Genomic DNA, 24,488 nt, shown 5'->3' with positions numbered 1-24,488 from the left:
TAAAGAAAAAGCTATATGTATACCATAAAATATCAACACGAAAAAATATCTATTTACATAAATATTTGCCTGTGGTCCTATCATTAAATAATTTTCTATGGAGAATGCAGCACTGTGTTGAGCTACAGTTCATCTGTGTGTCTTTAGAACTTAGTTCTAAATCAGTGTATCTTGAATTTGTTAGCAAACTCATTTTTATGCAGATACGCCATTGCACCTTTCATTGTGGAAAAGCAAGGTCTCAATTTCAAATGCATTATTGGGGAACAAGATGTACCAAATCAATGGGTCTTAAGTAAATCATGAGTAAGTTTATCGGAGGACTATAGCCATAAATAATAAGTTGTCCACATACTACTGAGCCAGGCCAAGCCTGTAATTCGGCCCTGACAAGTTTACCATTCCCAGCTGTAATGTGTAGTTAGCATTTCCATTTCACCTATTAAGTTCAGCAAAAACCAAGAAATCTGCAACATTATTGCCCTAATTTACATGTTGAGTAGCACTTAATCTTATTGCTGGGGATGGAAAACTCACTATGGGAGGCCATTTTTGGTGTGATCTACATGGAAGGAGTAACATGTGGACTAAGACAGTACGTTGTAACATAAACATGTATGTTGATATATATCTGTATTTATATATATGTAAATAAAATATATTACTTATAAATGCAGGGTTTGCTATTATACATATGCTAGTTTAAGTTATTGAAAATACATTTGGTAAAGAAGATGCAAGTGAGCCATATGACAAAATAAATTTATATTAAGTGCACACCACACCAATTATATATTATTGAGTGCAGTTCAAGGACAAAATGGAAGGAATCAAGCATAATAATTCATACCACGCTCATTCTGCAACTTTTCTTGCATAAATATTTTTTTAAAAGTCGTGACTACTTGTCAGCTGAGTGCTTGAGGACGACCTAATAGCACTGCAACTGCTTAGATTGGAGACCACTATATATATTTTATAGGAAAAATCCAAGAGTTGAAATGAATACATTTTAGATTTTAATTGATTCAGGGTAGGCACATCACTTGTTTAGAGGTGAAGTGCAGAGAGATCTTTGTCTAATGATCTCAGGTGTAATGTATAAACAAGGAAACTTGACCAGAATGACTATGGAAATCTTTTAGCCCTATTAGCAAAATCAGCATTATTTATATTCTAAATTATGTGTTTTTGTTAAGACTTGTTATATACAATTAATTATGCATGACTAACAAGCAGCAGAAGTGATTAACAAGTGGGGTAGTGTTCGTATAGTTGCTCACTGATGTGTATTTGTAAAAAAAAAAAAAACTATAAATGAAGCTTGGAGTCCTTCTAGAAAACTGATGTTATATTAACTAAGCTATGGCGCTGTGTTTCTTTCTGGAATATTCCACTCAAGCTACAGGCACCCTTATGAATGTGAAAAATTATCTGATGAAACTGACAATAGAAAATTCTGAAAGTGAATCCCAGACGTTTATGCTTTCTTGCACCTTCAAGCAAATGAATCTAATTTCATGGATATGAGAAGAGGTGAAAATGTCTGGTTAATTTTAACAAGGAAAAAAATACCTGTCGTTCCCCCCCCTCCTTTTTTTCTTCTGTAGACTAAATTTCAATTTGGACTGACAAGATTGAAGATTACTTCTGCTCTTCAAGATTGTACAGCCTTTGCCTCCCTACGCAGCCAGATATTATTCTAATTTATTCTAGTTATTCTCATCATCACGCTTTCTAATCTCTGCTTGACTTGTGCCTTAACATTACATATGTATTTTGCTCACTGCTTATGAAAAAACGGTGTCATTCCGATTCTGTGAGGATGGCCAACAATATTTCTTCCTGTGTACGAGGAAAGGTTGATTTGCTATCTTACAATGTTGTGAAGTTTAAAATTGAAATACCAGGTTATATTTTAGACAGGGAAGGAAATATATATATATCCCAGAAAATTACAGTGGCCTATCGCTTGCTCTTCCCAGTAACTAAGCTCAATTAAAAAGATTTACCTTTACTAAGGTTTGGAAGCTTTTAGTAAGGCTGTTTGATGTACATGTGATTGGATGTTAAATGTCACATCAAGGATTCCTACTCATGGTCCTACGTCTATTGGAAGCAGAGTGTTATTTCCAGGACAGATTTATTATATCGTACCAGTCCTGGTTGATGCTGGTTCTTCATTATTATTTTTGGTGGAAGCCATCACTAGGAACAGACAAACACTATGGTATTTTTTTTCCAAAACTAAATATCTTAAAAAGAAGCCACAAGTTTGTATAAAATATTATGAAGAGATTATAATAATATAATATCAACTCTTTCTGTTTTTTATCCTTCAAACTTCTGTCTTCAAATGTATTAGATTAGAGAGATTTTTTTTCACTGAAATAAATTGCTGATAATTGGAAGTAGCCAATGAGCTTCATTTCTGGATGTTTTGGGGCTAATTTCTAAGTATCAATTATGAGGAAAATGAACTTTGACAATTTTAGATATAATGCTAAACCAGTGCAATGTATTCAACAGCCAGTGTTTCGCTTCAAGTTCATCTTACAGTCCTGTTCAATGACAGGGAAATTCTAAATTATGCAAACTGGATTAGATCCAGACAATCCTATATATACCTATTTCAGAATAAGTTCTGCTGAGCAAGGTAGGTCTTACTTCTGTCTAAGCACATGCTGTACTGCATTGTAAAATAACTAAAATAGCTAAATTTTGGTATCACTGAAAATGGTGGTACAAGCTAGTCATGATTCATATTTCATACATTTCAGAGGAAAAAATATATAAACTTGCACATGTCTAATTGGATGGGCCCATCATTATGTTCAATGGAATTTATTTCCAGTAAAATGTAATAGCATTATAGCCTATATATGGTAATAACTTAGTCTGAATCCGATCCTCATTAATAGGACTTCAAATGCTGAATAGGGTGAAGTAAATAAACAGAATGGTATTAGGCAACATACGGGGAAAAGATAATGGGAGACAAGCTAAATTAACGCATGGTGACAAAACTAGAGGTGTAAATTTATTTCTGGATTTTGAGAAAAGAGTAAGTCTTTAAACTCTGAAGAGAATTCCAAAGGAAATGGACCTCTGTAAATGTGGCTGTTGGTTTTCTCTTTATGGAACTGATTTAAGAAGCTGTCACAGATGCAAGACTACTTCAGCAGCATATTGACAAATGCTAACAAAGTCGTACTGATACATGGAAGTCTTTGCTGGAATTGCCTCGAAAATTGTTATCTATAATAGCCTTTTTGACATTTCTGTCCTCTGAACATGTTGAATTCCCCTAACAAGTATGGACAAATTAGTCTGTAGCACTGACCATTAAAAGATTCATAACTGGTAGATATAATTCATAATTTAGATGGACCCATTTAAAGACTTGGCCACTTCAACAGGACATATTTAAAGGTGAAATTTAATCTTCCTTTTAAAAGGAAGGGCATATTGAAGCATCCTGTTTCAATTACATTGTTCCATGTTTGTAGACTGATCTGTAGGAGTTATATTTTACAAAGAAAGATTGACTAATTATCTTTGGGGGAAATAAATAAAATACTTGTGGGATCTATTTGTGGGAAAAATAGAAAAGAAAACAAAGTGAGGGCAGTACTGCACAGTAGCATTAAAAATATGTATATATATATATATATCACCCATGTATGAGTGTGCACAGGAATTCATCCACTCATACAGTTCTAACTGATAGTGAAATTTCTTGCTACATCTTTTTTTTCTGAAAAAATGAGTGTGGAAGTTTGTTTTCTTTCACAGATGAAAGATGTACATAGCACCTATATAATAATGTAGTGGATTTTGCAACTTCAGGGGGCTCTCAATGTGACTGTTATTTTAAAGTAACTGTAAAGGCCTAATATTTACAGTTTGGTTAATATTTTGTTTTGTAGGACCTCTGAAATAAGCATTCTTCCTTTTTTCTTTTAAAAGATGGTTATGGTATATACGTAAAACAAATAGTTTTATGAACATTTTTTTCACATGATCTTATGCATCTGTAATCCACAAAAGGAACGATGAAAAGTAAGTTCTCAGACATATGATTTGAGGATTGACTGACTGTTAATCCTCTGTTAAACTTGCCTAACAGTTTAGCAGGAAGTGTAGCAGTTGTGCTTCTGTTATCAGTTGGGAAGAAAAGCGTGTCGGAACTAAAAATGGAGAAAGGTAACATTCATTCTTGTCTTGTATACTGCTTGAAAAGAAAGACAAATTATAGCACTGCTTTGACATGAGCTCCATTTTTTTTCCTGGTCCTCCTTAGTTTAACACATTGGCCTTCTTTAAGAGGCTCAATGCACTCAACCTGCAGTTTGGGGGGGTACCCCAGTTACTGTACCGTTGATTCTACAGGCATAGAATCAGCTACAGTACTTAAACAGCTTGGAATATATTTATCAATAAAGAAAAGGAACTTAACAGCTAGAATTATGTGCATCTTATTCTATGAACTTTCAAATCATAATGGAGGCATAGCATGTTCGGTACCATGATAGAAAACACATGTAAATTATTGGTGAAAAAAGTTTCGCTTCAGGACCACCATGTCAACTGCTGTGTTAAATTCAAACAGAAAACATGTGAAGAGCACTATTGTCATCTAAACAAGAAGTCCTAATGCCACTGTAATTACTGTAGCAGCATCAATCAAGGCATCGTGGTGACCCCGAGCATGAATCCTTCCCAAATCTTTCAGGTCTGCTGGCAGCCATGTCTCAGGAAGCTGTCTTCAGCAAGGCAGAAGCAGGTAAGAGAAAAACATTAAAAGTCTATGTCCCATCCTGAGTTGTCATCAGGTGGTGGTTCATCGTTGTCCTCAGGGAAGCTATCAAAATTGCTTGTATCAGTTGGAGATGCAACCTGTCCAATGAAGAAAATTAAACTATTGGTAGTGTTAGTTGCTGCATTTGGAATCTTTAGACAATTTTCTGATTTCAACGGTGAGCTCTTTATACCACTTGTGAATTCATGTTGGCCAGTGAGAGTTAGAGACGGCTCAGAAATGTAGGATTCTGCCATTTTCATTCATAATATTGTTCTAGGTAGTGCTATTAAAAATATTCTGTGAATGGGAATATCATGGTTAGGAGGCCTTTAGTTCCTCGACACCCAAAAGGGTAAAAGAGGAAGTAAAGAAGTCAAAAGAAGAAGGGTGCAAAGTGCATTCTTCAGAACAAAAATAATGAAAAAAAGTGATGGAAAAAGATGAAAGGGTATAATGGGCACCCCATAATTTTTTTTGAATAAGGCAGGCTGATTGTATATAGTAGTGGCCAAAATTGTGGAAGCCTTTTGGGAAAAGTGTATTTTCTAAAACTAGCTAATAACACCACTTTTTTGGGGGAGTAGTACCATAAAATTATATATCAATGGAAAGATAATTTAATCAAGAATGTAATGCCATAACTTTTATGAAGGATTTGCCATTAGAATAGCAGTTACAGTATAAAGAAGAAAAGTGAAACACGTAGAAAAAAGGAGATATACAAAAATTATCACCATGTCAGTTAATACTTAGTTGGGTAACCTTTAGCATGACGTCGTCTTCCCATGGAGTGAACCAAATCTTTTAGTTCTGCAGCTGTGATAATGTGAAACCAAGATTGAACGATTGCTTCTATTAACTGGGTTTTATTGCTGGGTCGCTTCTGACTAACGAGTTTCTTTAGTCGGCTCCATAGATTTTCAATTGGGTTAAGGTCTGGGCTATTCCCAGGCCATTCCAGCAGTGGAATAGGATTATCTTGAAACTCCAAAAAAAAAGTGGTGTTATTAGCCAAACAATACACTTTTCCCAAAAGGTTTCCACAATTTTGGCCACTTGTGTATTTAGAAAGTAATTTTGAAGTAACCTTCAAATGAATGGGTTTGGCTTCTTAGTATTTCCTAACTAGAATGGAGAGTTTGACAAAATAATGTAAAGATTTCTTAATGACATTGACAGCCCCTTGAACTGATCTACAAAGCTGGGATTTAATGCAAATGCATGGCAGGTTATACTGTATGTGTGAAAAACAGAATTGGCATACAGCTGTTTAGAAAATGCATACAAGCAATGACAGAGGAGAAAGAAATTGCTGCCTTTGTCCATATCTAAAAGGTCTGTGTTTATTTATGCCACATATGACAGATAGGTTAAAAAAAAGTCAACAAAAGCTTAGAAAGTGGGAAAACAAATTGCTGGTGTTTTCCATTTAACTTGACGCTGTATGATCCCATATTTATTGAATTAAATATGGTAGGTTCATGATATAAATTTCAACTGCTTTTGTATATCATTTGACTTGGGAGAAATCTGTTTGCAAGAATGTGAAAGACTTAATAAGGAATATAACAAATTAGAATAAATTGAGATTGATTGATTTAAACTTAAAATAATATTGTATATTGTAAAATATACAATAAAATATATCGTATATTTTAGAAAAGTGGACTCAAAATATTAAAAATTAACAAGGCATAAGTAATATGATATGATAAGTGTTTCCCAGTAGTATCTATATTTGTATGTCTCCCAGGAATAATATTTTTTCTTCATATTAGCACCAGTAGTGAAGTATCTGTTTAATGATTAAAAGCCAATATAATAAAGACAACACAGATATTCTCTCTCCTCCAAAATACATTAAATCTTGTAGTACTGTTCCTGAAAATTGTCATTGCTTGGGGGGTGTCACGATAATAGACTGAATGACAGAAGAAAACTTACTATTTTGAGAAAAATTACCTTCCTGATTGCTAAATAGATTGAAATGTACATTCATTCAAACAGAATTAGTAATTCTTGAATATGTTAATTATTATTGGGGGGGTTATACATAATTTACAGATTCCTATGTATTATGTACTTTTCTATCTACTAGTTGAAACATAGGGTAAAGGAATTCAAGAATTCCATAGAGAATGTGTGAAAATAGATCAGAAAAGTCAAATATTTTAAATTTCATTCACAATGAGTATACATTCAAATCTGATAGGAAATATTTGTTTCATGTGGTAAAATACAAATAATATGCAGAAAATTAAACTAAGTACAAGTTGTAGCAAAGTAATGTGTATTGAAAGAAAAGCAATCACATTAATCACCACCAGAATTTAACCCAAGTTTAATTAGCATGTCCACCGTTCTCATAATAATAGTTTCAACAGACCACAATTACAAGAGGGATTTCCTTTGTGTTTATCTAACGGGAATATTTTTCAGGTTTGTCTGTCTTAAATAGTATTCTCAAACCATGACTTCTTTCTGCTAAACAGAGTTATGTTTTATATAGAAATAGATGTTCTTAAATCCATATTTAACAGAATGGCACTTGATCTTCACTTTCTTTCTTTCTTTTTTTTTTTTTACAAATTTAGTGGAAACAAAGGGAAAAGACTTAAGCCAAAGTTAAAAATAGGTATTTCCTTTTTTTCTTTCAATAATATTTTTAGGGCCCTATTATCAGTATTGATACCAATATTTACTGTTGTCCTCAAAATGGCTCTGCATGGAAATTAAGGTGGCTCAGTGCCAGGATACTGAGCTTGTCAATAAAAAAGGTCAGCAGGGGGTTGGACTAGATGACCTCCAAGGTCCCTTCCAACTCTGTTATTCTTAAATCTTATTTATGCCAAATTGGAAAAAAAGTATGACATGTTGTCCATTGAGTACAACAGAGTATGATCTAATACGACATTTAGAAACTGATGGCGTGATAGAAGAAATGAAAAGGAGAACTAAGGCAATGTAAATTGGAAGAAGAACAAAGAAGCTTTCAGTAGTAAAGAGGTAAAGATTTCATTAAAATACATTTCAACCTAAACTTTTGTATTTTACTATAAGCTTCATCACTGATTCCTTGTCAGAAGAAGTCTTCAGATATACTCTTACTGCACGTCTCTGAAAATGAAGTCAAGCAGAGGTCTGCATACATGGGAATGCTAATGTAAGAGAAGAACACATTTCCATGTTTTGACTCAGAGCTCCTGCTTGTTTTTTCCAATGAGTTTATTCAGCAACTTTCTTAAGTTATGATTCCAATATATACATTTTAGCAAGTAATAAAGCTATACTCACACTTGGTACAATAGGAGGTGTCAATGTACCTTTTCTTAAACCTTCCCAGTTAAAGCCTTCAAACCACCTAAAGTCAGAAGATAAAATAATACAAGAACATTGATATGATCCATTACCATTGCAGCAAGACCAAGTAGCCTAACATTAAACATTACAAAAATTACATTTCTGAAACCCTCTAACCTTGTATCAGGGCTGTCAAACTCCCAGACTGTGTGCTGATGCGTCATGCGCTGGCCACGCCCACGCCCAGTTTAGCGAACGGGAAAAAAGTCCCAATACATCACGTGACACTGCCGTGACATGAGTTTGACACCCCTGTTTTATACTAATTGTGGGTAGTTAGGATGGTACCAAGAATTTTTCTCAGTTAGAGAAAATTCTGAATCAAGGCTCTGTCCAGATGCAGATGTCTAATTTGTGATGAAAAAAATAATAATAGAATAAGTCCATTAAATGACATGAGATTCACAGATGCTGAAGCAGATGGACAGATACTTTGATACTGGCTATCTGACTTCTTCAAACATGTAAATTTTTTTTAAAAAGCTAATGAATATCTTTAGGAGATCAGACATATGGATATTTGTAACCCTATTTACATTTAACCTGTCTCCTGTTTATGTTGTATTATGTTGAACAGGAATTGCTGATTGGCTTCCGAAGCAATTTCATTTATTATGTTGTTACATTATGTTAAATTTATTGTATTATATATCATTATGTTATTGAATTTTGGTGCTACCTGATTCTAATTGACCTTGAAGTTGTTTTCGTTTATTTCCATGGCAAAATCTTTAATTCTGCATAGATAGTTAGCACATCCAGGTTTGGGGTTATGATACCAAGTTGAAGCCCACTCTACTCAGAATATATGCAGATGCATTCTGCATAGCTGTCTTATAATAGTCAGGTTTCTGGTGCAAAATATTGCAGATATTGGATTGTGGTAACTCTCATTTCATTCAGTTTTTCTTCTGTGCAAAAAATACACCTATATATTAAATATATTGATGGATTTAAACAGAGGATTACTTTTTCTCCTGAAATATACCTACTTGTGCTTTTGAATATCCTTGACTCCATTTTTCAAGTTACCTAATCTTTCTGATGGGTTGTCCCTGTTTAAAAATAAAAGAACAAGAAAAAAGTTATAGAAGAAAGTTGGAAATCAATTTTTTTTCTAGTATATGTGTGTGTGTTTGTATTAGAAAAAGCTTTATGTGTGTGTGTGTGTGTGTTTCTATAAAGATTAGAAAAAGCTTTTATATACTGTATACTATATATATGTATTCCTGGCAAATAGATGGGGAAGAAATGGAGGTAGTGACAGATTTTATTTTCCTGGGCTCCAAGATCACCGCAGATGGGGACTGCAGCCAAGACATTAAAAGACGCTTGCTCCTGGGGAGGAAAGCTATGGCAAATCTAGACAGCATACTAAAAAGCAGAGACATCACCCTGCCAACAAAAGTGCATATAGTCAAGGCTATGGTTTTCCCAGTTGCAATGTATGGCTGTGAAAATTGGACCATAAGAAAGGCTGAGGGCCAAGGAATTGAGGCCTTTGAACTATGGTGCTGGAGAAGAGTCCTGCGAGTCTCTTGGACTGCAAGGCGATCAAAGTGGTCAGTCCTAGAGGAAATCAACCCTGACTGCTCTTTAGAAGGCCAGATCCTGAAGATGAAACTCAAATACTTTGGCCACCTAATGAGAAGGAAGGACTCACTGGAGAAGAGCCTAATACTGGGAAAGATTGAGGGCAAAAGAAGAAGGGGACGACAGAGAATGACGTGGCTGGATGGAATCACTGAAGCAGTCGGTGTGAGCTTAAATGGACTCCAGAGGATGGTAGAGGACAGGAAGACCTGGAGGAACATTGTCCATGGGGTTGCGAGGGTCAGACACGACTTCGCAACTAACAACAACAACATATATATGTATATGTGTGTCTGTGTGTGTATTTCTATATGTACTAGAACAAGCTTTTATATATACAACACACACAATATATACTGCTCAAAAAAATAAAGGGAACACAAGCAGAAGACATCTGAGATCTAAATGAATGAAATAGCCTTATTAAATACTTTGTTCTTTACATACAGTAGTTTATACACTGCTCAAACAACTAAAGGGAACACAAAACTACTGTATGTAACAAACGAAGTATTTAATAAGGCTATTTCATTCATTCAGATCTCGGATGTCTTCTGCTTGTGTTCCCTTTATTTTTTTGAGCAGTGTATATGTGTGTGTGTGTGTGGCTTACAATGGCTAACAATGTCAGTAATAAAGAATGAAAACAAAATATTGACATCAATGAATTTAATTAACAAGAACCATTAAAAATTAATACACACATATACATATACACACACCCACCACACACACCCACATATATATCTTTATTTGTGAGGTTACTAAAACATATAAAGAATTTACCTGCATAGTTTTTTAATTAAGTTAGCAGCATTTTTGGCAATCTTCTTTGGAAATTCAATCATGTCAATCCCCCTTAGTATGATGTTATATGTTTTCATGGGATCTGGGCCTGAGAAAGGTGGACTACAGAAAAAGAAATCAAATACTAATTAAAATCTAGTATATATAGATTTATATATATATATATATAGTAAAATATAGTAAAGTATGTATGTATGTGTATGTATGTATATATATGTGTGTGTATATATATACACACAAATAAACTGAAACCTGCTTTACCTTATTTTGGATGATTATGGATGATTACTATATGCTGCTTATAATGTAGTTATGATGTCTACATCACAGGTGAGAATAAGAAAATCACTTAGGACGCTGCTTTTATCCTGTTACAGAATAAAAGCTATCCGTAAAATACCAGAAAACCAAAGTTTTACTGTGTTTCCCCGAAAATAAGACCCTGTCTTATATTTTTTTTGAACCCTAAAATAAGCGCTTGGCCTTATTGCCATGCGCTCAAAAGCCCAATTGGGCTTATAATCAGGGGATGTCTTATTTTGGAGGAAACAGGGTAATATTTGCTCAATTATCGTAAAAGTCACAAATGGCAAATAAATGGGACTCAGATTATACAGGTGTGCAGCTATACATATCTTGCAGTTCACTTTCATGCTTTTCTGTCCTTGAATGATATTTTTTTTAAAAAAAATTATCAAGATTGAAAGAACAGCCAAGACTCCAAATTTGGGAGCGCATCCTAAGTTGCTAAACTATTTCCTATCTTCATCACTCACACTAGTGTTTCTCAACCTCAGCAACTTTAATTCATGAATTTTGGAAGTCAAATTCCACCCATCTTAAACTTGCCAAGATTGAAAAACAGTGTTTTGAGAAACATCTGGAACCCTCAAATTCCCAGGATCAGTCTGGGAAAGTATTAACCATTGCACAGAGCTTATAACATTTTACATTTTTTTCTGGAATATTTTGTAAACAGTAGTTTGGTAATAAGCAAATAATAAAGCTTTGTGCTATTATTTTACCCAAAATGCTTATGGAAATTCATATGCCAAATACTGGGAAAACATACATGCAGGCATGATAGGAAATTATTTCAGTTCATCCTGTAAGAATCCAACTGAGTTTGTCACTTACAATGATGTATTTTATTCTTACAATACTTCATTACAGGTAGTTCTTGACTTATGGCCATAATTAAGCCCAAAATTTCTGTTGCTAAATGAGACAGTGGTTAAGTGAGTTTTGCCCCATTTTACAACCTTTCTTGCCACAGTTGTTAAGTGAATCATTGCAGTTGTTCAGTTAGTAACATGGTTGTTAAGTGAATTTGGCTTCCCCTTGACTTTGCTTGTCACAGGGTCAGAAAAGGTGATGACATGACAGGATACTGCAACTGTCATAAATATGAGTCAGTTGCCAAGCATCTGAATTTTGATCACATGACTATGAGGATGCTTCAGTGGTTTTTCTTGTGAAAAAGGGTCGTAAGTCATTTTTTCCAGTTTGTTGTAACTTTGAACTAAGTGAACTGTTGTAAATCAAGGCTTATTTGTATAATGGACATATCTAATGGCTAAATTCCAAACTAATTTAAAGACATTAGAGGATGCACAGTTTGGCACTAGTGTAAGGATCTATTACTATAGATAGTACTATTATTATTATTTACTGGACTGTATAGCATTTCTAAATGTTTAAAGAATTCCGTGTTATTCTGTGAAGTAGGTAATAATTCCTTTTTAAAACAGTATTTTGATTTTGTAAGGATTTTTAATTTTTTTTTTTTAAAGAATGATTTAAATCCATGAGTTGCTGGCCTAAATCTGTTGAGCTGCACATAAAATTATGCTAATCTATATCTTCCGCTGATTGAAGTTCTTGAAATCAAGCAGCTCCGACTTATTTTTATATTATGTTTCTAACTTTAAGAAAAGAGATAATCTGTTAAAAAAAAAGAAAAGCTATAACTCTGTGTTGATTGTTTGCAACGTATATAGGTATTTTTCTTAATTTTCAGTGACACTATTGTAATGATAATATCCCAAAAAAAGTAAGCCATTAGGCCAGAGGTCTTCAAACTTGGCAGCTTTAAGAAATATAGACTCCAAGGGGGTTCAGCTAGCAGCCTCTAAAATATTATACTCAGAAATCTTTTACTTATTTGATCATTTATATCCCATCTTTATTAATTTAACAAATAACTCAAGACATAACCTTCCTTCCCACTTAATTTCCCCACAACCTTCCTGCTTACTTTCCCCACAACAACAATTCTCACTGGAGGTGAATTGGGGCTGAGAGAGCGAGAGAGAGAGTAACTGGCTCAAAATCACTCAGCTGACTTTTCATAGCTAAGGCAGAATTTGAACTCACTGATTTTTTGCTTTCTAGCCTGGTGTCATAACCACTAGACCAAACTGGTTCCCTTTTAATCTTCCTATTCAATGTCTTTAGTGATTTTTTTAAAAAAAGAAATAAAAGCTACATTCAACTTTTCTTTAGAAATGTTTGTTTCAAAATGCTACCTAGCTGCTTTCTAGCATGTTTCCATTTTGTTTTGATTGCCTTATGTTCTGAAGAGATGTTTCAAGTTCCTTCTTGAAAATTGAAGTTCAGTTCAATCTGCATCGATCGAAACATATCTAACTGGTAAAGGGGTGAAATTCCTCCCGGTTCGGACCGGTTAGCTCGAACCGGTAGCAATGACGGCCGGTGGTTCGGAGAACTGGTAGCGATGGCAGCTCGAGGCTCCGCCCACCCACCCGGTTGTCGTTACTTCCTGGTTTTAACCAGGGTTTGCACATGTGCTGAGGGTCGGCGCGTGCACTTCTGAACCGGTACGGAAGGTAAGTAGATTTCACCCCTGAACTGGTACCATGAACTCATGATTTGGTGAACTGGTAGAAAAAGCCAGGTTGATTTGGTATTGTGGGCGGGGGCAGGGGCAGGGAAGTGCTCACCAATTAGAATGAAATGAACAAAAATAGTAAATTTGCCTCATCAATACCCTTTCCTCTTATAGTGGTCATCCAAAGACTTTAGTTGCTAGAAAGCAGGTTGTAAATCCTTGAAAATCATAATAAGCAACTCCATAGTATGTTTTCAAACACTATTTTTGTTTATCATAGCGTATGCCAGCTCTGAATCCCAACTCTTCTAATCAAAGTGACAACAGCAGAAATATTCTCCAGTTTGCTGAACTATTTTTATCTGCAGCTCCAATTCAATGCCCATACCTGCCAGTCAAGAGCTCATACATTAAGATTCCCAGTGACCAGTAGTCTGCTGAAATATCATGTCCTTTGTTCAGGATGATCTCTGGAGCTACGTACTCTGGAGTTCCACAAAAAGTCCATGTTTTCTTTCCAAATCCTATTTTTTTTGCAAAACCAAAATCGACCTGTGAAAGAAGGTTCACACACCCATCAAGGAAGACAAAAAGTTAAAAGCACTTTATGCAGGCACAAACACAGAAAGAGATGGTCACAACACAGGTTTTCACGAGCACATCTAAAGAATAGGCTTCATGAGAAAATTTTCAAAGGAAGAGTATTAAAAGAAAGCTCTGGAGGAGCTGGGTAGTCTAGAAATATGAAATGTAAATAAATAATTAAAAAAAACCGAAAGTCATAGTGGGATAAATTTTATAATCATATTTCTTCAAGTTCATTAAGTTATTAAAATCTTGCTCCAGTTCCAGAAGGGTGCAACAGAAGAAAACAAACTTCTGAAATTATAAGGAGAAGAACAATAGTCAATTTTTGCTTATTTGGCTCCCAGAAATTAATCGGTTTGTATTAATTCTTTGATAAACTGATTTGTCCTAGAATTGCAGAGATGAATACTGCGATTCAGCTAGAAGTACAGTTTTATGGCTTTTAGAAATGGCATTTTATGACAACGGGAGTGGCAACTGAACCGTAACTACAGGGCGATGTAATATTTTATCGCTGTTTGGGAGGAAAACTTCCCCACCACTCACCAATTTGGCATAACCTCGGTGATCTAGGATGAGGTTTTCTGGCTTGAGGTCCCTATAAATGATTCCTTTGGAATGCAAATAGGCAAAAGCTTCTACCACACAAGCTGTATAAAATCTGGTTGTAGAATCTTCAAATGAACCTCTGTCAAGAGGAGAGAAAAAGAGAGACGGAGGGACGGAGAAAGAGAGGGGGGAGGGAGAGAGAGAGAGAGAGAGAGGGAGGGAGGGAGGGAGAGAGGTTACTCTTTCATTCAATTCAGGATCTGGGGCAACAATAAAAATAAACATGATAGCATCATTACTATGTAATTATAATGTAAAAACCAAAATGGCCAATTAAAATTGGGAAGATAAGTATAGAAAACATAAATATTTAAAAAGACTTAAAAAGCTATGTATTGAGATTTTAAAAAATCCAACAGCTAAGACACATTTTTAAAGATACATTTGAGCATCAAAATGCATTCCATTTTGACAGAATGGTTTATAAGGAAAATCCGCAAAATACCACGTGGACAGTTCTAGAAACGTTAATAAGTAAATTAATTGAAATGCTAATACTCTAAAATACTTCTATCCAGATCTAAGTTTTCAGAGTTCCTCTAAAGACAGCCTCTGGTGATGAGCTTAGAAGTCAACAACAAATAGAAAATTCCAGATATTATGCTTCACCTTTATACTTCATTCTTTTTTTTGGAGGGGGGGGGGACAGAAAATCTCACAGCCTTACTTCAGTACAAAATGTTCAATGAGTAAACCTAGTGAAAATAATGGGATTTGTGTTCATCATGTCTTTCTCTTTGATTTTAATAGAACTGATCTAAGCATGACTAAGTCTGAATCCAATCTGTTTTCATCCCTATATTATAGATAAAGGATCTGAAAACAAGAGAACAGGGATTTGTATAAACCTGCTTACGAAAACAGAATTTGGGGGCATCCTGGCTCAAAGCAAAATGCTTTAGATATTCTATTTTCCTTGTTCTAGCATGAGGAGGTAGCGTCACGTAAGGAGGGTATGTGTGTGTGTGTTTGCAGTTTATTGATTGATTGATTGGTTGGTTTGATTTATATGCCGCCCTTCTCCGGAGACTTACAATGCGTTAAGCAATAGCCTTCATACTTTTTGTATATATCTGCTTAGTAGGGCTTTCGGCCCCCCCAAGCGGTGTTCTTTTTATACAAAGTCAGCTTATTGCCCCCACAATCCGGGTCCTCATTTTACCTACCTTGAAAGGATGGAAGGCTGAGTCAACCTTGAGCCTGGTGAGATTTGAACTTGCAGTAATTGCAGGCAGCTGGTGCTACTTAACAGCACTTTAGTCTGCTGCGCCACCAAGGTTAATATAAACATGGCCAGTCCACTAAGATAACCTTCCAATTCCTGGTTTTGCATCCTTGCACCCACCTTATGATGTGGGTGCAAGATGATGAATAGAATATGTCTAGGAGTACAAATGTAGAAATACTGCATGCATTAGGAAAGAAGTGTCAAATTCGATTTCATTGAGGGCTGCATCAGTTTTGTGTTTGACCTTACGGGGCTGGAATGGGCATGGCCAGCACTCATGTCAGGGCACCTGTAGTGGCCAAGTGCTAAGGCAGAACTTCCCCCAGACCCTCCCTCACTCTCATTATAATCTCCTTCCTTCCTTCCTTCCTTCCTTCCTTCCTTCCTTCCTTCCTTCCTTCCTTCCTTCCTTCCTTCCTTCCTTCCTGCCTTCCTTCCTTCCTTCCTCCCTCCCTCCCTCCCTCCCTCCCTCCCTCCCTTCCCTTCTTTTTCCTTCTCTCTTTCTTTTCTTCTTCTTCCTTTCCCGCCCCTGCGGGCCAGTCCTTCACTGTTTCCAGGGTGGTCCTGCGGGCCAGATCTAAGCACCCCGTGCTTTGGCCTTGAGTTTGACACCCCTGCATTAGGAGGTGAGGAAAAGATAGAGACTTTCATTCCAGAAAAAGAATCATAGTAATTTGGATTGGGCTCCAGTATTAAGTCGATACTGATTAATGTATTAATTTGTGTTGCTCAGAGCTGACTTGGTTAGGAATAAACTAGTCCTATTCCAAATGATTTGCTCCTTTTTAATCCACTCCATTGTACAGTAGTAAGTGTTATGCACATGGTCAAATTAAATGGGAATGAATGAAAACTGAGGTATATGAAAATACTATTTGGAATTTACAAATAGGTAAGGATAAGTCATCTTAACTGGCTGTATTATTATTATTTTCTTAAAACTTGATACAGCACCCTCAACCTCAGCCATCATCATGGCTTCCAGAAGACAAAAAAGCCAAAATAGGAGGGACAACAGTGTCATTGAAAGACGCTGTTGAAAAGAATAATGGAGCACGGCTGATTTTCCCCATTTCCCCAAAACCAGAGATTTTGACACTGACAAAAACAGACATCCAATTATTCCAAGTCTACAAGATATGAGGACATTAATCTTGCTTCGTTTAGATCAGCTTTTGGAGCAGTGCAGTGAATTACAGGTAGTTCTTGATTTATGACCATAATTAAGTCCAACATTTTTGTTGCTAAGTGAGCCATTGGTTAAGTGAATTTTGCCCCATTTCACAACCTTTCTTGCTACTATCGTTAAGTGAATCACAGCTACTGTTAAGTGAGCAGCATGGCTGTTAAGTGAATCTGGCTTCCCCGTTGACTTTTGTTTGTCAGAAGGCCGTAAAAGCTGATCACATGATGTTGGGACACTGCAACCGTCATAAATATGAGTCAGTTGCCAAGCATCCGAATTCTGATCAGGTAACCATGGGGATGCTGTAATGGTCGTAAGTCACTTTTGTCAGTTGCATTGTAACTTCAAATGTTCACTAAATGAAGTGTTGTAAGTCAAGGACTTAAATATGTATAGGATTTTATGAGTGGAGTACTTGGCAGTGCTTTCCTCAGGCAGCATTATATCTTGCAAACTGAAAATCACAGTTCAACTATTTTTGTGTGAAACCACTGAAAGTGTCAGAAGAAAATACTTTATTTATCTAATGACTTGACTGCAGAAGCCCACTAGCTATCAGAAGAACCAGACAGCAAAATAACTGTAGGCTATGATAGAATCACATTTCTCTGTTTATTGCTTATTCTGAGATCTTTAAAAAACAACAACCCAAAAAACCCCTCATACATTTATTCTCCAAACTGAATTTATTTTTCTTCATTCCCTTCCAAATAACAAAGGCACAGAGATCAGAAGCTTTACTTTCAACAAATCACAAAATCAACAATCACTGCTATATATTACAGCCCACTTCCAAATTAAGTTTTAAAAGGAGAAACAATATGGTCAGTTTTCCTGACAGATGCAGTTGGTTTCACATTTCACATTCCCCAAATTAACTGCTGGGTAAGCACTTTAAACCCTATACTTTATATTTAAGGATATAAATATATCCTAAGGATATCCTAAGGATATCCTTAGGATACCTATAGACTGACATTTTGCTGTATAAGCCTGTTCCAAAGCAGGCATGCAGCCTAAAACTAAAACAGCATAAAAAGTTAACAAGGTTTTGCTAGTGCTAAGCATTTCAATTATTAATAAATGACCTAAGGAAATAAAAAGAGACATTCTCTTTCGTCGCTAGATGGCAGCAGATACCAGGAGTAGACAGAAAAAGTATTAAAATAAAGGTTCAAAGACTTATGCAAACAATTAAAAGAAATCTGAGCACAACGTAATTTGTATTGTAATTTTATTTTTTTAAAATTAAATACAAGTAAATGTTTGGAATTTAAAATGATAATAAAATCAATACTATAAAAGTAAGTTTTGAGCTTTCATGACTATATTTCTGTCTTATTTTGCTGTACCTCTTATGCAACTGATAAGTTTTAAGTACAGTATTTGCTATCCAATCATAACCTAAGTGATATACTTTTATTTACATAATTTCAATCAGGTGTTAGAGTACATCTCATAGAAGCACCACCAGGCATATTAGCCAGTAAGGCCATTCTTTCATATCTTTTGATTTTGATATTTTATTACTGAATTTCGTTTTATTTCTAATATATTTTAGAATTATAGGAATACTGCTGACTCTGATTTACATTCTGCCTCTATATTTGGAGGAAGGGAGGTCTAAAAATTTAATTATCCTCCTCCTGATAGGGTTTTTATTATATTTATTCATTCATTTATATTTATTTGGCTTTCCGTCTCAAAGTCATGACTGTGGGTGGCAGACAACAATTAAAAACTACATTAAAATTATATAAAAACTCCATAGAAATACTGATCAGAAGCCAAGGTTAAAAGAAAAACTAAGTGACAGATTAAACACAATGACTGCACAGTTTTCCACACATCCAAACTCTCCAGCCCAAGGACAAAACTGCATCTTTAAGACCTTGCAAATCTAATCCCTGGAGAGATGAAGTTACAAAGGGTGGGCGCCACAACAGAAAAAGCTCTCTTCCTGGGCTCCATCAGATGACATTCTGTAATAGATAGGATCTGGATCATCGATGCTCACTAAAAGAAATATTTTGCTTTGGTTGGACCGTGGCTGTTGACTACGGATCAGTGGTGGAAGTCATTTTTTTTTACTACCGGTTCTGTGGGCATGGCTTGGTGGGCGTGGTGTGGTGGGCGTGGCAGGGAAGGATTCTGCAAAATCTTCATTCCCACCCCACTCCAGGGGAAGGACACTGCAAAATCCCCATTCCCACCCCATTCCAGGGGAAGGATACCACAAAATCTCCATTCCCACTCCACTCCATGGGAAGGATACTGCAAAATCTCCATTCCCACCCCACTCCAGGGGAAGGATACTGCAAAATCTCCATTCCTTCCCCACTCCTGGGGAAAGAATATTGCAAAATCTCCATTCCCACCCACTCTGGGGCCAGCCAGAGGTGATATTTGCCGGTTCTCCAAACTACTCAAAATTTCCGCTGCCGGTTCTCCAGAACCTGTCAGAACCTGCTGAATAGCACCCCTGCTATGGATGGTTCCTCTAGCTCGGAGTGTCAATCTCGATTTCAGGGAGGGCCGCATCAAGGTTGTGTATGACCTCGGGGGGGCATGGCCAGCTCTACATCACTCGTGTTGGGGGTGCCTGTGGTGGCCCGAGTGCTCTGCCAGCGAAAACGGAGCTCCGTTTTCACTGGCAGAGGGTTGCAGGAGGCCGTCGCAGCCAAAACAGAACTCCGTTTCCACTGGCAGAGGCTCCATGGGCTGGTCCTTCACTGTTTCCAGGGCGGCCCCGTGAGCCAGAACTAAGCACACCCTGAGGGCTGGATTCGGCCCGTGGGCCTTGAGTTTGACACCCCTGATCTAGCTGAAATGGTTTCCATGGTATTTTGAAAGGAGATCTGGAGGAACATTAGTTGTGTGGAAGAGAATAGGTAGCTCCCTCTCTGAAAGTGATAATGCAGTGGGGGTGGGGTGGGGTGCCGGGACAGGGATGGGGGGGAGGCTTAACTTGAAAGCATCAAGGAGAACTTTTGAAGGACCACAAGGGGGAATGCAAGTAAGTTGGAGGTCGGGATGAGATGCATTGCTGAAAGTGTTTGAAAGAAAAGAGATCGTCAGTAGTGGGTTAACCAGATTTTAGACTGGGGATGGAGAATCCTATTGGAACGGTAGAGGAGGAATCCCATGCTATTTAATACCTTGAAGGGGGTCAAACATCAATTTGAGTGAGGTATCATCAATACTCTGATCATACTCGGCTAATTCGTTACCTGAGCCATAGATCTATGGCTCAGCCATAGGAGATCCTTATTCAATGTCTGGAAGCTGAAAATGGGAAAAACTGGGTAAAATTAAACCTGTTAGGAAATGGGTATTGCCTAATTGGTTGGCCAGGAAATATATAAGCCAACATTGTATGTTTGTATTATGTGAATGTATTATGTAGGTTTAAGAACTGTGCTGAGTCATTCTGCACCCTGATTGGCTGAGCTCTGCAGCAAATGTATTTAATTTATTTATTAAGGACAGCTAAATTATGGTTAGCCAGAACACTATACCATTTTTACCTGCTGCTATGCTGTAACAAACTGTTTCCGTGCGTAAAACTCTAACGGTATTTTGCTTTATAAGCCACAACTTCGGGTGTAACTCAATAATATCCTTAACAAAACCCAGGCAAGGTGAGAAGTAGTGTTCATAAAAAAGATTCAGACTTCTATTTTGGCTCCAGACTAGGTTTATTTATTTATTTATTATTTATTTATTAATGAGATTTATATGCTGCCCTATCTCCAGCCGGACTCAGGGCGGCTCACAACAGTAAAAAACATCTAATGAAAAAGTTAAAAAGAAATTAAATCCAAATCTCATAATTTAACAGTTAAAAGTTAGTCTTAAATCAAGACTAACAAGTTAAAAATTAAAACCTCATCAGTCCAGGCCAGCCAAATGAAACAGCCATGTTTTCAGGTCGCGGAGGAAAGAGCGGAGGTCGGGGGCCACCCGGAGCTCCAGGGGCAGTTGATTCCAAAGGGTAGGTGTGCCCACAGAGAAAGCTCTCCCACTGGGGGTCGCCAGCCGACACTGTCTGGCCGACGGCACCCTGAGGAGGCCCTCTCTGTGGGAACGCACTGGGCGATGGGCAGCTGTTGCTGGCTGCAGCCCCAAATATCCCGGGCCTAAGCCATATAGGGCCTTATAGGTAATCACCAGCACCTTGAATCTCACTCGGAGGGCAACCGGCAGCCAATGCAAGTCGCGTAGGAGAGGTGTAACATGGGAGTATCGAGATACTCCCATCACAACCCGCGCGGCCGCATTCTGCACCAGCTGAAGCCTCCAAGTGGTCTTCAAGGGCAGCCCCATGTAGAGGGCATTGCAGTAGTCAATACGGGAGGTGATAAGGTTACCTTCCCTACTGAGTTCACACACATTCACAAGCCTTTCTGAATTCAAGCTCCTGCTTGATCAGCAAATAGTCAAGGTGAAAAAAAAGACTTTTGCCCAGCTTCAGCAGGTGCAACAATAAAATCCTCTTTTTTTTTGGTGGTGGTGGGTAACTTGTGATACTAACTCATCATTCACACCTCTACGATATAGAAATGCAACATATTCTGCCTGGAACTACTTTTGAAGGCATGTCAGAAATTGCAGTTGGTCAAAGATTGCTATGAACTAATTAAAATATACAGATGTCTATGGAGATTCTCAGTCATCCAGGTCATCGTTGCCCCAAAGATGCTTTTCAAAAGGCAACTGGACTTTGTTTTTCCTTGAAGACTTTTTGCTTACTATCCAAGAAGCTTCTTCAATTCTGACTGAATGGTGGAGGATGGAAGGATTTATATTCCTTGCAGTCATTTGGGAATATGGACCCAGTTTGAGAAGTAAAACGTCTTCAAGGAAAAACAGTCCAGTTGCCTTTTGAAAAACAGTATATTGGGACAATATATTTTTTTTGTGGGCTCAACACTGATTGGCCAATATGTTTCTGAATTCAATTCAAAGTCCTGGTATGAATTGGTTGTCTTTGGAATCAGGGAGAATCTACCCATTCTGAAAAGTCTTCCTGGGACAGGAAGTTTTTGCTTCCTATCCTGCATTAAATTCTTGTTTGTTTGTTTTATATGGCTGCCAGTGTCATGGTAGAGCCTCTGGATAGTTAAAAACAAGTTTTAACATAAGACCAAAAACCAAACCAAATTAACCACAATACAAAGCAGGCCTTAAAATAAATAAATACATTAATACATGTTGGGAGGTGGAAGCAGACTTCCTTGATTGCATTGCAAACAGCTTCTTCTACAAGCTGAGATTGCCTCCTTCCCAATTTTGTTCTCCCAGGTATTTGAAGGATCAGGATTGTTGGAGCAGCTGGATTTGAGTGGATTGCTTGCAGCAAAATGTCTTTTTGTGGCTTTTGTGAGATGTATGGTTTTATTGGTTATATTTTCTTTCTTGCTGTATATTGTAAACAACTCAAAGTACTGAGATTAGAGTGGTAGGCAATATAAGAAACCCTCCCAGGTAAGAATAATTGAATTTAATGGAAATTCTGTTGAAGTCAGGATTGCAGCATTACTTACTTGAATGACGTACCCTGTTGTCTGAAACTACCTCGAACAAAATTGCATGTTGAATATTTAAAAGCACAATGTAGCAGTCCATCATAGTAGTGAAATCTGTCAACTTTAAGAGAACAACACTAATTCAACAACACACTGAGTGAATTGGGTGGGGTGATGAAGGAACCCTTTGCTGTACTTTGAGAAATTTATTTCTGCTGGCCGACGCCAAAGAGTTTTTGGCAGAGATATCTGTCAGAATTGTCCTGTTGGCCAAGACGAGGATTATATGAGGACACTCTTCTATTGCTGCCAGCAGTCCTAAGTAATTTCCTACAATAGGCAGCATGTCACGATGGATAAATGTTGTCTTCAGTAAGAGTGTCTTCTCAATATCATTAGCTGAAGAAGGTGAGCGGAAGGACTAATATGTCAGCTAATGGGCTTCCCATAAACATCTGATCAGCCATGAGGTAAAGCCATGGACCAAGCAGGCCTTGGTCTGATCATAGCATGGCTATCTTTCAAAATCAGTTGGTAGTTAGCTCAATGCCATAAATTCCACTAAATACATACATTTTGGACACATGTAATCTTGATCATCATCTAGAGAAGGGGTGTCAAACTCTTATCACGTGCTGGCCCTGCCCAGCTTTAGCAAAGGGGGAAAAAGTCCCGATACATCATGTGACACCGCTGTGACAGCACAAGTTTGACACCCCTGATCTAGAGCAGTAGTCCCCAACTTTTGTAGCTTGGCGGCATGATGGGCGGGGGAAGAGGGGAACCAGGCCTCGCGAGCGGCGGGCCAGCGCAGCACGCACATGCAGTGCAACTTGTGTAAGTGATGGACTGGCACACATGTGCACGCACAGCTCAACTTGCACAAGTTGTGCTGTGTATGCATGTGCACAAGTACCAGCCCACTGCTTGTGCGGACCGGTTGTGAATAGGCCGCAGCTTGGTAGTGGGACACCACTAGAGCAGAATATTGTCTTACATTGGAAGGCTGGATCACATCTGTTTGCCATAGAAAGTAGTTGCTTTTTTTTTTGTCAGCCCTAGAAAATGAAGAGTTATTTACATGGCAGCACAACACACTAGATTATTACCCATTTAGATTATATTTTGAATCTTACTCAAGGATACCCAATTGGTATCGTAGCCAAGCCAGAATTTGACTGTTCCAAAATTCATTCTTTCCATTATACCGTTCAAGTTCTTTTGACCCAAAAGCCTGGAAGATGATTCCTATTTCTTTACTAAAATCAGGGGACTAGCTATGTAGGTTGCATTTCATATACACATCATCTCTGCCAGAAATGATTCTACAATAAAACAACTTGGACTTAAATGTTGTCAGAGCATGAAGATGACAGAGATCAAATTGACTGCATGTATCGCTCAGAATAAATGCTGTAGGGATGTGCCTTAGAAAAGACATGGTAAGTTACAGTTTACCATTTGTGCAAAGCAAATAAATGGAGAATTCTGATAGGACAGAGACAATGGGGAAATAATTCTATGAAATGATGCTTCTTTCCCACATTATATTAATAAAAGAGAACTTCATATTGGAAGTGGTTGACTAGTTAAAACTCAGTGCCACATCCTTTCCCCACCCCCATCCTGTCGCCGTGTGTCTGGCTCCCTTCTCTGCCATCTTGTCTACGCGATTTTATCTGTTAATGTTTTATTTTCTGTTTTTTTTTAAATAATGGATGATTTTAACGTTTTTTAAATGTTTTTTTAAGTTGTAAGCTGCCCAGGGTCATTGGATACAAGATGGGTGGCAAATAAATTTAATAAGTGAATGAATGAATGAATGAATGAATGAATGACTACCAAGTTTTATATTTTGGGTGTAGGTTACATATTGGACTGAGTAGCATCTGCGTGTAGCTCTTTCAGCTGCATGTGGTGACATGCAGACAACA

The 24,488-nt window shown here is 37.2% G+C and overlaps 1 protein-coding gene across 2 annotated transcripts in view; it reads right to left on the bottom strand.

The window, feature by feature from the left end:
- Positions 1-4,464: 4,464 nt before the first annotated feature.
- Positions 4,465-24,488, bottom strand: part of PRKG1 (protein kinase cGMP-dependent 1) — an 873,884-nt gene continuing 853,860 nt past the window's right edge. For both annotated transcript variants that reach the window (XM_034425955.3, XM_034425954.3), the window contains exons 13-18: positions 14,550-14,691; positions 13,804-13,967; positions 10,544-10,666; positions 9,157-9,219; positions 8,099-8,165; positions 4,465-4,899 (exon numbers count right to left, since the gene is read on the bottom strand). In XM_034425955.3, coding sequence (XP_034281846.1) covers positions 4,801-4,899; positions 8,099-8,165; positions 9,157-9,219; positions 10,544-10,666; positions 13,804-13,967; positions 14,550-14,691 — 658 coding nt within the window. In that variant the 3' untranslated portion in view covers positions 4,465-4,800. The remainder of the gene's footprint in view (positions 4,900-8,098; positions 8,166-9,156; positions 9,220-10,543; positions 10,667-13,803; positions 13,968-14,549; positions 14,692-24,488) is intronic.

The sequence above is a fragment of the Pantherophis guttatus genome, chromosome 6 (genome assembly GCF_059756535.1).
Source record: "Pantherophis guttatus breed Tessera chromosome 6, ASM5975653v1, whole genome shotgun sequence".
In the NCBI taxonomy this organism is placed as follows: Eukaryota; Metazoa; Chordata; class Lepidosauria; order Squamata; family Colubridae; genus Pantherophis; species Pantherophis guttatus.
The sequence above is the reverse complement of the archived record's forward strand: the minus strand, read 5'-3'. Positions and strand labels throughout refer to the sequence as shown.